Source organism: Pollicipes pollicipes, unplaced genomic scaffold (assembly GCF_011947565.3).
Source record: "Pollicipes pollicipes isolate AB1234 unplaced genomic scaffold, Ppol_2.1 Scaffold_7261;HRSCAF=8764_pilon_pilon_pilon, whole genome shotgun sequence".
Taxonomy (NCBI): Eukaryota; Metazoa; Arthropoda; class Thecostraca; order Pollicipedomorpha; family Pollicipedidae; genus Pollicipes; species Pollicipes pollicipes.
Window position 1 is genome coordinate 48,164,941 of NW_023597054.1, and position 14,431 is coordinate 48,179,371.

At 53.6% G+C, this 14,431-nt stretch overlaps 1 protein-coding gene across 1 annotated transcript in view; it reads right to left on the reverse strand.

Annotated features, from left to right (window-relative positions):
- LOC119111561 (uncharacterized) overlaps positions 1–14,431 on the reverse strand; it is a 33,769-nt gene that overhangs the window by 8,782 nt on the left and 10,556 nt on the right. Inside the window, exons 8-12 of the mRNA XM_037235372.1 lie at positions 13,163–13,363; positions 11,889–12,073; positions 11,506–11,586; positions 11,084–11,236; positions 4,371–4,473 (exon numbers count right to left, since the gene is read on the reverse strand). Coding sequence (XP_037091267.1) covers positions 4,371–4,473; positions 11,084–11,236; positions 11,506–11,586; positions 11,889–12,073; positions 13,163–13,363 — 723 coding nt within the window. The remainder of the gene's footprint in view (positions 1–4,370; positions 4,474–11,083; positions 11,237–11,505; positions 11,587–11,888; positions 12,074–13,162; positions 13,364–14,431) is intronic.

The window sequence follows — 14,431 nt, forward strand, 5'->3', positions numbered from 1 at the left end:
ATGTACACTGCCAGGATGACCTGTACGTAAGAGTGGGCCTGAACATGCACGACCTTCTCATTAGTCATGTCGGTGGCCGGGAGGACAGAGCAGGCCAAGGTTGCTGATAGGACCGGTCACCAGAGCGGCCAATGTTAACGAAATAGCTTCATCAACGCTTTAATATGTGTTGGAATTTGATAAAAACGAGGAAGATCTTGAGCCCTTCGTGTTTCGGCGTCATTGGCTGAGGGTTCACATGTTGAAATAGTCAGCCCTCAGTTTACCTGGAGGTAGTGGCTACACGACGTTATCAAGACAGCACTGCATGCGTTGAAAAACTCGACGGCTGGCAGCAGTGTGATATGGTCAGCTTTCCCCGCAAAAATCGATCAACACCGCAGCCGAATATTTCATTCAACCCAGAGCGAACTGCACAGAATGTGTTGATCCCATTACTTGACATCATCCTACTTTTTTGTAATACAACACGGTGGAAGGTATGCCATGGAAACATACTTTAAACCGTCGCAGCCTCACTCGTACTTTACCGCCCCGCTGCCTCAGTTGGTCAGAGGCTTAGATTGTCTGTCTTCTGATTCATCCACCCGTAGTGGGTTGGGTTCGAGTCGCTTTAGGCGCTCGCTATTGACCCCCGACTGCGGTGGTCTGCGGCCGTCGGCAGCGGCCGCGGTGCCCCTCAGGTGAGGTCAGAGGGTGGGGTGGGCCATGCCAAGCATTGCGGCACTTCACGTTTTCGCCGCAAGCTCTGCCGTTCACCCGGAATCTTAAGATCGGATGGTGGGGCCATGACTGACGCAACCGACAGTGCTTAGCGTGGGCGCTTATCCAAGAAACACATCCGATGGAAATGCCTGAACTAAATCTTTAAGAAAACTCACCGTCGACCCGATCACAACACATCGTTATTCAGCACACCCCAAGGTATTCCAGGAAGCAGTCCTTCCATCACAAATGTGGAGAGTGGTGTGTACCGTCTGACCCCCAGCCGTGTGAGCGCAATCGTGCTAAAATCCTTCCTTTTCCGAGGAACGGATACCCGGGGCACTGGGCGAGGTGTCCTGATTGCGCCACACGGTTAATAATACGGCAAAATCAGATTTACGAGGGAGTCGAAGAAAGGGAAACAACAGACTGTGTCTATGTGAAGATACGGTGATATACGGCGGCCAATGCAAGAGTTAATTCAAGTTGCTCGTCAGCAACAGGTGTATTTCCTCACAGTGAAGACTGCGGCGGCATTTGATGACCTTTCACTGAAAAATAATGAAACACAATGGCCGTCATCAGTGATCTCACCTCGTGACATCGTGCCTCCACAGAAGATGATTCTCTGAGGACGGGAACGGGGTCCTGTCAGCCCCGCTCCAGAGCGCTGCGTCACAACCGCTCTGATGCCCTTCTGAGCGGCCCTGAGCTGACCTCACGGATCGATCGGAGAGTAGAGGCTTCACAGATGGGGCTGGGTAGGCTTCAGGTGGTTATTTGAGGACGAGAACGGGGGTCCTGTCAGCACCGCTCCACAGCGCTGCGTCACAACCGCTCTGGTACCCTTCTTAGCGGCCCTGAGCTGACCTCACGGGATCGATCGGGAGGGTAGAGACTTCAGCAGGATGGGGTGACACCGCACACAGCGCGAGCTTCGCTGGACTTGTCGTCGAGCATTTTCGTGGAATGCACATCAGCTTAAGGCTGTCGTGCTATGGCTTCTCACGACACCCAACCTTTCATTCACCTGGACCCTATGCTGTAATATCAAGGACCACGTCCACGTGGGCAAGCCAGGGAGCCTGCAAAAGCTCAAGGGCGCGTTCAGAGTTGCGGTGAAACTTGTCACCGTCGACAAGATCGCCCGGAGAGAGAGAGGGAGAGAGAGAGAGAGAGAGATAGAGAGAGAAGAGAGAGAGAGAGAGAGAGAGAGAGAGAGAGAGATAGAGAGAGAGAGAGAGCGAGAGAGAGAGAGAAGAGAGGAGAGAGAGAGAGAGAGAGAGCGAAGAGAAGAAGAGGGGAGAGAGCGAGGAGAGAGAGAGAGAGAGAGAGAGAGAGAGAGAGAGAGAGAAGAGATAGAGAGAGAGAGAGAGAGAAGGAGAGAGAGAAAAGAGAGAGAGAGAGAGAGAGAGAAGAGAGAGTAGAGAGAGAGAAGAGAGAGAAGAAGAAAAAAGAAAGAAGAAAGAAAGGAAAGAAAGAAGAAAGAAGAGAGAGAAGAGAGAGAGAAGAGGGAGAGAGAGAGAGAGCAATCCACCACCGGCATCATACTCAGCTGCTGCGCATCCTGGACTACCCGGGCCCCCACCTCTTGCATTTTGTGGTCGCAATTTGAAGGATGTGAAATCTCTTATCCACCTGTCAATCAACTACCACTGTCGCTGTTTGTATTTTGCCACTGCATTGGACATTGAATGTCACTAGAGTAACGGCTGTTCAAAATAACTTGCCACTTTTGGGTAAACCTTGGTTAACTTATACCTACGCCACGCTGAACTTTCAAAAGCTACCATGTGATATAGTCCATTTGATTTTTGTTGTGATCTCCTGTGTTATCTTGTGAAAAACCTACCAACGTGTACAAACTGGTCCGACAAATAAGGGAGCTGGCATGACAACACGTTAGGTACCAACAGGTTACTATGTGGTACAAAATGAGCATACCTTAATATCGATCTACTTAGGTACCAACATTTCAGGTAAATATTCTGCATTTATTTGGCCAAGTAATCCATTTTTGTTCACACGCATTGGGGGAGGTGAAGGAAGGAGGGCTCATGTCAGCATGGGCATCCTCCCCCCCCCCCCCAAAGTATATGAGGCAACGCCTGTGGCTCCCGCCATCATGGGCTCCTGATAGTTTCAATACCATGGAATCCCGAACATTTCCTATCGTCTTGTGAACTTCTGACTTCCTTGAAGGTTCCTTGGTCGTATCGGTGGACTGTTGACCACCTGCAGATTCCCTGACCACTCAAAGGTCCTGCACCACCTGGCAGGAAGAGGCCATTGCGTAACCCAGGATCTTGAGTCTGCTATAACTGTGGAGTAGCAGCTCCACGCTCCCCTATTTCATTCCTTGTATATATGTACGCGCACCGTGTGATTGGGCCGAGGGTGTCCTCTCCGGCGCATTTCCGACTGCCCACCTGACTACACTTCACCAAAGTGAAGCAATCAACTCCAGGATCTCATATTACATTACCGGGCCATCTCAACTAGACGTCGCGACTCAGCCACTGCCGACACATTTGCCAGTTATTTCCGTGCATATCCATTTGCGTGTTCGTCTGCGTGTGTGGGCGTGCGTACGTACGTGCGTCCTCGCGTGTGTAGGTGTGTGTGCGTGTGTGCGTGTGTGGGTGCGTGCGTGCGTGCGTGCGTACGCGTGCGCGCGCGCGTGCGTGCGTGCGCGTGTGTGTGCGTGCGTGCGCGTGCGCGCGCGCGTGTGTGTGTGTGTGTGTGTGTGTGTGTGTGTGTGTGTGGTGTGTGTGTGTGTGTGTGTGTGTGTGTGTGTGTGTGTGTGTGTGTGTGTGTGTGTGTGTGTGGTGTGTGTGTGTGGTGTGTGTGTGTGTGTGTGTGTGTGTGTGTGTGTGTGTGTGGTGTGTGTGTGTGTGTGTGTGTGTGTGTGTGTGTGTGTCCCTCAAACCGATCATCTCATCAGCATGTCTCCGCGTAACATCCACCATCAACTCAGGCATTCGAATAGCATTGTGTGGAAGGCCCACTTCTTCCAGAGCACCCTTCACCAGTTAAGGCTAATTCGTCGTCTCGACGGACCTCGGCAGTCCAGCGTAATTTATGAAACCAGTGCAAAATGGAAACGAAATTGTTGAAGACAAAGCAGTGATGCCGAAAGCTTGTCTCTTTCACTGTTTTGCATGGATGTAAGTCTGGCCAATTCCTTGAATCAAGCATCCATTACAGGGACAGTCCGGGGCGGAGAGACCAATTTGGTGGAGGAGCGGACACGCAATTGAACCTGCTGAATGCGCGGTGTCCTGTCATCCAGCACGGCACACATACACAATAGACCAAACACTCACCGCAACGCACACGCCCAGCCTTTTGTGTCCCGCGCCGTTTCGCCGCCTCTGAGACGGCCAATTTGAAAATGAATTAGATTCACCCTATTCTGTGCTAATTAACGGACGCTGCCAGCAGAAATGCCGGCGCGGAATGCAATTAACTGACGGCTGGCTTCGTTGTCCGGGCTCCGATTGCTCGATGGCGATGGCTTCTGGGTACGTTTCTAGCGGCGCGAGGCTCGCGCCTGTTGAGACTGTGCAGTCGGCCAGGTGCGTGCCTGGCGACCCCGCCGCCTGGGCGTCGTGCTCCGCCTGCCCTTGGCCCGAGGGCCTCGGTAGCGTCGAGGCTCCACTGACCTTGCCACAGAACTCCACCACGTCCCGGTGTCGGCACAGACCATCCGGGTTCTCGCCCTGGAAGCGCTTCGGATGGTGCACCTTGGCCCGAAGCAGTGTGTCGCTGGGGACGAGAGGAAGCGCGCCGCGTGAACAGTGTGTCGTTGGGGACAATATGGAGCGCACCGTGTAAACAGTGTGTCGCTGGGAACAAGAGAGAGCGTGAGCAGTATCTCGCTGGGGACAGCAGGGAACGCGCAGCGTTAACAGTGTCTCGCTGGGGATACGAGGGAGCGCGCAGCGCAAGTGGTGTCTCTCTGGGGACAGGAGGGAGCGCGCCGCGTGAACAGTGCCTCGCTGAGGACAGGAGGGAGCGCGCCGCGTGAGCAGTGTCTCGCTGGGGATAGGAGGGAGCGCGCCGCGTGAACAGTGCCTCGCTGGGGATACGAGGGAGCGCGCCGCATGAACAGTGCCTCGCTGGGGATAGGAGGGAGCGCGCCGCATGAGCAGTGCCTCGCTGGGGATAGGAGGGAGCGCGCCGCATGAACAGTGCCTCGCTGGGGATAGGAGGGAGCGCGCCGCATGAACAGTGCCTCGCTGGGGACAGGAGGGAGCGCGCCGCGTGAGCAGTGTCTCGCTGGGGATAGGAGGGAGCGCGCGGCGTGAACAGTGCCTCGCTGGGGATAGGAGGGAGCGCGCCGCGTGAACAGTACCTCGCTGGGGATAGGAGGGAGCGCGCCGCATGAACAGTGCCTCGCTGGGGATAGGAGGGAGCGCGCCGCGTGGACAGTACCTCGCTGGGGACAGAAGAGAGCGCGCCGGAGGGAGCGCGTCGCGTGAGCAGTGCCTCGCTCAGGACCGGAGGGAGCGCGCCGCGTGAGCAGTGCCTCGCTCAGGACCGGAGGGAGCGCGCCGCGTGAGCAGTGCCTCGCTCAGGACCGGAGGGAGCGCGTCGCGTGAGCAGTGCCTCGCTCAGGACCGGAGGGAACGTGACAGCCGGGCGCCGGACGAGCCGACCAGCTCGCGCCTCACGTCACGGCCGCAACTCTTTTGGTTGCACGAGTTTGAACATCACGCACGGTGAAGCAATGGAATGAACGGAAGCTATGAGAAAGACGCTTCGTAAGTTAGAAGAGTGATGTAACCAGCAGTGGTTGACAGGCGCTTATATCAGCAGTTGTTACCATTTGTTGTATGGTTCTTATACAGATAACGACTAATTCGCTGGAATTTGTGTACGTTACGTACATATATGACATCACATGTTTTTAAACAAACCGCGCCAGTCAAACACAACATTGGATTGGGACTGCGCGACGGACGCTGGTCAGTTGTGCAAGTGCAGCTTGAACGTACTGGACGTAAAGCAGGCTTCTGTTTCGCCGTGGGATTGGAGGACCAAATGGGAAAGAACGGTGCCAGGTCGACTGACATCACAGACCAGTGGCTGCGATAGACCACCGAGTGATACCAGCCTTCCTTTGGCCGTTTTGTTCTCGCCTGACCCTCCCATCGGGGGGGGGGGGGGGAGGGGGGGGAGGGTGGATTCGATCCCACACGGGGTGGTGGAGTAACTTTCCAGGTCCGAGGCCACTATTGAAGTTTTTATCTGAGGCCGGCGGGCCGGGACAAAAATGAAACAGCCATCAGTGTCCTGGAAATCAATCTCGACCTCAAAAGGTACGCTTTGAGCAAATGCTGCTGTGTTCCAGAAGACGTAAAATCTAATCCATTCATTGCCCTCCATTTTTGGGGTTGTAACATCAGATGAGACCATGAATATATGAATAATCAGTTCGGTCTATCTATATATCAAGGAAACCTAAAGCAAGGTTGACTCTTGCGTTGGAATGCCACGGAAAGACTATGTGTGTAAATGTCTGTTGTTCGTCGTACGCAAGGTCAAGAAGAAGTTTTGATTGGCTCATTTCTGGTTCAAGCTGAAAAAAGACGCCGGTGGCCTCTGCAAAAGAAGTACGTGCCGTGCATAATTTCTTCTCCTTGATTGGTCAAAATCGGAAAAAAAACAATCAAATAAACAGGCTAGACACTGGTGGCGATCGTCAGGGAGCGATAAATACAAAAAAGTTACGGTAAAAGTGGCGAAGTCTGAGGGTAAAGAAAACGGCAAAATCATCAAACAGGCATGTCTGAAAACGAACACATTTAGCTTCTGATTGAGAATGTTTACCAGTCACATAGATCTTCAAATCAAGGGGTGTTCATACTTCTTATTCAGTTCAGGGCTCCATCCCTCCCCCCAAGTTTGTAAAGAAGTGTGCTAATCTGGGAGACATACATATTTTAGGGATACATGGCATCGCATACATTGCATACATTACGTTGGTTTTGTGTCATAGCTCATTTTTTCATATCTTTTTGTGATCTTCCAACTAGGAATGCTGGCTGTGGGGAAGGAAGAATGAGCGTTGAGGGGGCCCTACGCAATATGTGGTGGCGGCGTTATGACAGGAAATTTGTTATGCCTGTTTAGGGGGAGATAGCAAGCCGTGGATCGCGGTCAATGAATTAAGTAACAAGGATGTTTTTATGTTATGGTTAGTTTTTTCTTAAATCTTTTGTAATTTTCCAGCTAGAAATGTTGGCAGGGGGGAGGAATCAGCATTAAGTGGCCCAACCCAACAGAGATATTGGGAAGTGCCCCAGAAATTAATTTGAATGGACACTCCTGCATTATACATGGTAGACATCACAGATAACCTTAGATCTGCATTTTACCTGCATGCAAAGGGGAACTTTGGCTTGCTGGTTGAATTTCCACCAATGTTTGGATGCTGGTAAGGAAATGTGTCATTCTGCTGTAGCAGCTGATGTTTTCGTTGTCTGAAATGCAGATTTTTATGCTGGTGTATATAAAATAAATAAAAAAGGATGGCAGCCAATAATTCTAACCCCTGCCCTGATTCTCCGGTTTTTGTAACGCGGACTGGTGGAGAGAGGGGGGGGGGGGGGGATTATCTGACGCTTGCCAACTAAGAAAGGTAAAGCCTCGCAACAAAACAAACACTGGGCTGCCTTTGGCGAGATCTCGTGATTGGCAAGAAGTCCACTGTTGTTAACTGACTTCACTAGACCAAGTCGAAGGGCAAATTCTCCTGAAAACGAAACATCAGCTTTGCATGCAAGTTGTATACACGAAACTATGCAATGAAGTGGTATGAAACATGAAGAGGCATGCCCCTTGTTTAATCAGGAGTGCAATGACGTGCAGTTTTATCTGTTTGGAGCTTATATTTATAATGTATGATTTCGTTCATGTAGCTGTCAACCCTCCGCGCGCGGTCCGCAGGATCGTCGCTTGCCCCCCGCCGCACCCGCCGGCCTTGTTCTTGCGATGGCCGTAAAAATATCACTACTCTGAAACCAAAATTGCTAGGGTCACTTTTTATGTCAGCACGCGTACAATGGATGCCCCAGAGGGTACCAAAGATTTGAGCAAGAATGCGCAATATGCCGCATTGGTATCCTCAGAAAACCGTAGGGGAGGGGGTGTTGCATGGTCCTCCCCCCACCCCCCACCCCCACCCTCCTGTCAGGGCGAGTAACTTGTTCAGAAAGAGCTAGTAGCCTGATTTGAGGTTATTGAAAAATTTCGATACAAGTTACTTGTTGGGGCACGGCGAAAGGCTATCACCAGTCAAAACATGTCGCGCCAGGCTTGGAGCATGCTTGGAGTATGGCGGATAGTTTGGTGACGGTTGAGATGGGGCTCGAAGCGCAAACGTGATTTCCATAAGGGGGCATGACCTCGTGAAGGCCCCCATATTTGACGTCATTCCCAGTGCTGCTTGTCACCGGTTCGAAATCTGCCACGTATTCTGCTGCCCTGGCTATCGAAGCCCTTCGCTGCTTTTTGCGGCAGAGGAAAGCATATCCAACCGTAGATCGAGTTTAAACGTGAGACCCCGGCAAGTCACGAGGGTGGAAGAAAATTCCTGTTGTGATTGGGCTACCGCATTAGTCTAGCGCAAGTGCGCCTGCTTTCCTAGCAGCAGCACTTATCCTAACATTTGTTAAGGGCAGTGGATGACTGAACATTTTGGTTATGTGCATGATATTGAAAATTGCAGCGATGGAAGACACTTGGTGATGGCTAATTGCTGATGACGCTACTGGGCATGGACGTAATGACCGTTTTGTCATACGGTATCACATTACGCTACTGGCGACAATTTTTCCTTCAAAAATTTGTTCGGCAACAAAAAGTGCACTTTTACCACCCATGGTCACACGTACGACATAATGCATAAGGGATAGTCTGGCATTTGGTAAAGCGACGATCCGTCTTACTTTCGATATCCTGCGGCACCAGTTGGGCCTCTGGACTTCACACAAGCCGTCCGATTTCGCAAGGCTGCCAGCGGTAAACCAATCATGCGTGACGATAGTTATATGAGGAGCTCACACCGGTGCATGATAGTTATATGAGGAGCTCACACCGGTGCATGATATATGAGGAGCTCACACCGGTGCATGCAAGCGAAAAATGCTGTGGCAACAACCTTTCAAGGAATGAGAGTCAACTGACAGGATAATTTGTTGGCATGGTCAGTCAGCAGTGAACATGAGCTGTGAGCTTGCCGGGCTTTGTGCGTGCGTGCGTGCGTGTGCGCGTGCGTGCGTGCGTGCGTGCGCCGCAGGAGTGGAAACCAAGGGAGCCAGAACGGGGCCAGATACCCCGTTCCCAATTATATGCAAACTGAATACTGGTACTATAGGCTTTGACTGAGAAAAGATGGCCAATTCCATTGCTTTCGATTGTCCTTCCACTGCCCCCGTCTATGGCCTGGTAGCTGTTCGTCACGTTAGCTCATTTGGCTTGAGAGCCTGTCTTGTGATTCACTCATCCATGGCGAGGTGGGTTCCAGGCATTTGAGGCGTTCGCTATTTTGTTCTGACTGGGATGGCCTGCGGCCGGTGGCAATGGCTGCGTTAAAAGTTAGGGCAGGAGGTCAAAGGGCGGGACAGCGTTGAGCATTGCGACACGTCAACCTTTCGTCGTGAAATTTTTCCGCTGACTCGAAATTTCCAGATCGGATAGTGCGGTTAGGGCTAACGCAACAAGCACCGCTTAACGTGGGTGCCGATCCCAGAAATCCACCCAATCAAAGCGTTCGGACAAAACCTTTTGAAGCAGCGCAAGAGATGATTCTCAGCGATCCAGCTAAGGTGCACTGCAAACAGTGCCGGAGCCTATAGCGCCATCTTGTGACTTCGCTGGGCCCGCGCTTTTCGAGCCGGCCTAGTCGGGCCAAAGCATGCACACGCACCCGGGGAGACCATATCATCACGAGAGTAGCCAACTTTGCCGAACGGGGGCATGGGCGCGTGTTATTGGATGGTCGCCCGAGCCCCTCGCGAGCGAGTGGGGCGGCCGTGCCACGCACACGGGTTCAACAGCACGGCCGCCACCGCTGCGAAGCCGTTTATGGGGGCTCATTTGTCACTGCCTGCGCCATTCATTGCTGAACAAATATCTGGTGCGTTTTTACTGGTAATGCGCCGGGCACACAGCACCGTTCGTCGTTCGTTTATCGAACGTCATTTATTAACACATGCGTCACACAGGTGTTTGGAGGGAACATGACACACGTAGTCACGCGCCGTTTTACAGAGCACCAGCGACAACAGCGGCCATATTGGCGTTCAGGGGCTATGGTGCAACCGGGATCCGATCACGGGCGCCCACGTGGGGGCCGAAGGCGCTAAACATCCAGCCAATGCACTCCTGTAGTCATACACTGTGAGGCATGTCTGGTGCGTTTTTATGTAACTGTAGTTCAGACCTAGTACGTGAGCGGGTGAAGAGAGTGAGCACGCCGTGAGTACGTAAGTGAGCAGGAGAAGAGAGTGAGCACGCAGTGAGTACATGAGTGAGGACATGAAGAGAGTGAGCACGCAGTGGGTACCTGAGCGAGCACGTGAAAGGTGAGCACGCAGAGAATGTGAGTGAGCACGTGAAGAGAGTGAGCATGCAGTGAGTACATGAGTGAACACGTGAAGACAGTGATCACGCAGTGAGGACGTGAGCGAGCACGCGAAGCGGCGCCCGGTTGCAGTCATAAAGGCTTGACCACATTTGAGTCCACCTGGTTTATTTGTTTGCTTGTTTGCATGGCATTCGTGAACATCTCTCAATTATGGGAACGCACTGATCAAGCAACAACTCAACGCAGTCGTAGGACTACTCACTCCACTGAATATGTGAGAACTCGCTGAAGATTAGGGCACGGGCATCACCACAGGCGCTTGCCGTGCTCGTGATCAATCTGTTGAATTTCATTCCGATTGGCTCAATTTAATGAGCAGAGGTGATCGTCAGCGATATGCAAATGATCGTCAAAAAACACGGCGAATCCGGTCGACAGGCACACGTAAGAGGCAGGCATATGATGCTAACACATCCAAACAACACTTATCGTTAACTTATAGATATAATTATAACTTCGGAGTGATATCGCTTAGCACTAATGCAAAATATGCAATCATCACGTTTTCCCCGCATTTCAGGGGTGTATGATGTGCACCAAGCACGTGCTTGGCTGCTGCGTTGTCCTCAACGACCGGTCGAGTGAGTCCGGAGTCGCCCAGGTGGAGGGGGACTCCGGACTCTGAGCTGACAGAAGCCCTCGACTTGTGAGAGCGTCGCAAGCGGCGCTCTCCGACTGAGCGGCGCACCTGGCAGCGTTTGGCAGGGCCGGAATGTTACTCACCTGTACCGGGAGTTCATAAGCACCGTGGCGAAGAAGTGCTCGTCCGGTATGATGATGACCCGTAGCAGGAGGCTCCAGCGAGCAAGCGGGGACGACGGTAGCTCAGATATAACGAACTCGACGAACTGCCGGTCCAGTGCCTTCCAGGTGGCACTGATGGAGGCGAGGGCGTGCTGTCAGGGCTCATGTCGTGGCAGATGTGACTGCTAGTTCGCTGTCGGGCTGACTCGCTATACCATGCACGATTTCAATCTCCCGTCAATTATGAGAGCCAGTAGTCCTGGCTCTATCTTCAGTCCTCCTTTGGGTTTGCTTCTTGTTCGACCCAACTATATAAGTCTGACATTAAGACGCTCTGCAGAAAGACGGCTCTTAATGTTGCTAAAATCTGATGTGTCAGCACCGGGCGTCAGACTACTTACTGTCCATAAACAGGTATCTTCAACCGGAGTGGACGGTTGCCGGGTCGTGAGACGTTGAATACGAAGTCGCCACAGCCAAACCTGAGAGCGGCAATAATATGAAACATATCATCATTCCATTATTACGATCAGTGAATAGCTAAGAAAGGCAAATTTCCAGCATGTCTGATGGTAACGCGGGACAGTTTGCCAGCTAAATAGATAACAAATGTGCAAATGTATGGATATTTCCCTTTTGAGCACCTCCCATGAAATGTCTAGTGTCCCAGTCTTCTCCCAGGCATCACGACAAACCAAATTTAGACAGCACGTCATCAGCCACGCTGTAGTTCCTATGCGTTTGGTTCTAAATCGACCAGCCCAAACAAAACCCGGCTTCTCACATGGCAAACACGTTGTTCTCTTCGTGCGTCCGCACGAACTTGTGCTCGGCATGATGGAGCAGGTTTCGGCCGCGGTACGGCGCTAGTGTCGCAGCCAGCTCGGCCGCCGGCCGCAGCGGCAGGTCAAGGCCACTGAGGGGCACGGCGAAGTCCCACGGAGCCATCCTGAGCAGCTCTTCCAGACACTGCCGACGGCGGCCAGCACCTGTCAGCGGCTAACTGCGGAGTATCAGGTCCTCACACGCGGAGTGTCCGCCACTCAGCCGCGCGGTGTCAGGCACTCAGCTGCGGGGTGTCAGGCACTCAGCTGCGAGGCAACAAAGCGTCCGATACCTGTTGGGGCCGCCGTAAGACCTTAGAACCGGCTAAGGGTATCAGGCACTAAACCGCAAAAAGCCTGGATAAAGGCGAAGTTTCCTGTCGTGTTCAGCTCAATCTCCTGCACGTGAGAGCGTCGCGGCCCAGTGGCCGACGGTCGGAGCCCACCGAGGGTTGCTCCTCCCCACACCAGGCCGGCGAGCTCAGTCTCAATCGGCTGCCCCCGCTGGCTGCTCTCATGTGATCATGTCATGCTCAGCCTGCAGAAACCCCGACTTAACATAGCCTCGCCTCCAACTCCAGCTCAGCCTCTGACCTATATCCCGACAGCGCTTGAGGTATTTCGCCGGCCGCGATTACTTCGCGAGTTAAAAGTACCTACGCTATCTCAGGATCTAGTCGTTTGGCCAGATAAATTTAAACTGTAATCGATAGCCGTGGTCATTCGCATGCATGAAATGTTATGTTGTGGGTTACGCTACCAATAAATCACGTTGTAGATCACGTGGTGTAATATTGCTGAAATGCACAAATGGGTAGCAGGTATCAATGGCGTTCAGCACCCCTAAAGTTAACCCGATGGACTTTCGTTGGTGATCTGAAACAACTACGTGGCGAACGATGCACATTGACAGAAGCGTGGTTAAACCAGTCGAATAGCTGCGCTGGTAAACTTTAGAATAAGAAAGGAAACTTCGAACAGCTCACCATGGCAGCACAAAAGGCAAAGCAAGCTTACACTGCTGACGTTATAACGCCGTCACCGAAACGCTCTTCGCAACGAAATCATCGAAACGGCTCCCCAAAATGCGTGAAATTAATTACCTGAAGGTACGAATAAAACCCGCAGGAGGTACTTTAAACCCTACAGGCGGTCATAGAATATCAGGCTCACGGCTGGGTCCTCTCTCACTTCTCATGGAGCAGCGTTGGCGAACTATCCTTGCCATGCCCACCTCTAATTCGGCGCGCAAGATGCGTTCGGAGCCCCAGCTGGCAGCGAAGGAGCGGTGCTTCTCGAGTAGGCGCAGCCGCTGCCGGTCCGGGTACCGCTCTGCCAGCGCTGCCTCAAGCTCACGCCGCAGTGCTGTGCTCCGCAGATCCACGTGGATCACATACAGGTGGGCCGGGTCATACACGCGTTCGAGCAGCTCCATCTGCCGACGGAGGGGCGCTGGGGTCGGCAGGGCGGATGGCGGGAAGCCAGGGGCCGGCGGCGGGAGCCGAGGTCGTCACCGGACAGTGACGGCGGTCAGCGCCCCCGATGGTATCAGCGGCTAGTGTCAGTATCGTCAGCCGTCACCGGACAGTGGCGGCGGTCAGCGCCCCCGATGGTATCACCGGCTAGTGTCAGTATCGTCAGCCGTCACCGGACAGTGACGGCGGTCAGCGCCCCCGATGGTATCAGCGGCTAGTGTCAGTATCGTCAGCCGTCACCGGACAGTGGCGGCGGTCAGCGCCCCCGATGGTATCACCGGCTAGTGTCAGTATCGTCAGCCGTCACCGGACAGTGACGGCGGTCAGCGCCCCCGATGGTATCACCGGCTAGTGTCAGTATCGTCAGCCGTCACCGGACAGTGGCGGCGGTCAGCGCCCCCGATGGTATCAGCGGCTGGTATCATCGTCAGTCGTCACCGGACAGTGGCGGCGGTCAGCGCCCCCCGATGGTATCAGCGGCTAGTGTCAGTATCGTCAGCCGTCACCGGACAGTGGCGGCGGTCAGCGCCCCCGATGGTATCAGCGGCTAGTGTCAGTATCGTCAGCCGTCACCGGACAGTGGCGGCGGTCAGCGCCCCCGATGGTATCAGCGGCTAGTGTCAGTATCGTCAGTCGCCACCGGACAGTGGCGGCGGTCAGCGCCCCCCGATGGTATCAGCGGCTAGTGTCAGTATCGTCAGCCGTCACCGGACAGTGGCGGCGGTCAGCGCCCCCCGATGGTATCAGCGGCTAGTGTCAGTATCGTCAGCCGTCACCGGACAGTGGCGGCGGTCAGCGCCCCCGATGGTATCAGCGGCTGGTATCATCGTCAGCCGTCACCGGACAGTGGCGGCGGTCAGCGCCCCCCGATGGTATCAGCGGCTGGTATCATCGTCAGTCGACGCCGGACATCCCCCGCTGAGTCATCGGCGAGCGTGCTGCTGCGGGCGGACGACCTGCGCCTAATCTCAGGCCGCGACCGTGCGGCACGGATTTCATCCACAAATGTTGCGGCGCGCTTCAGTAAT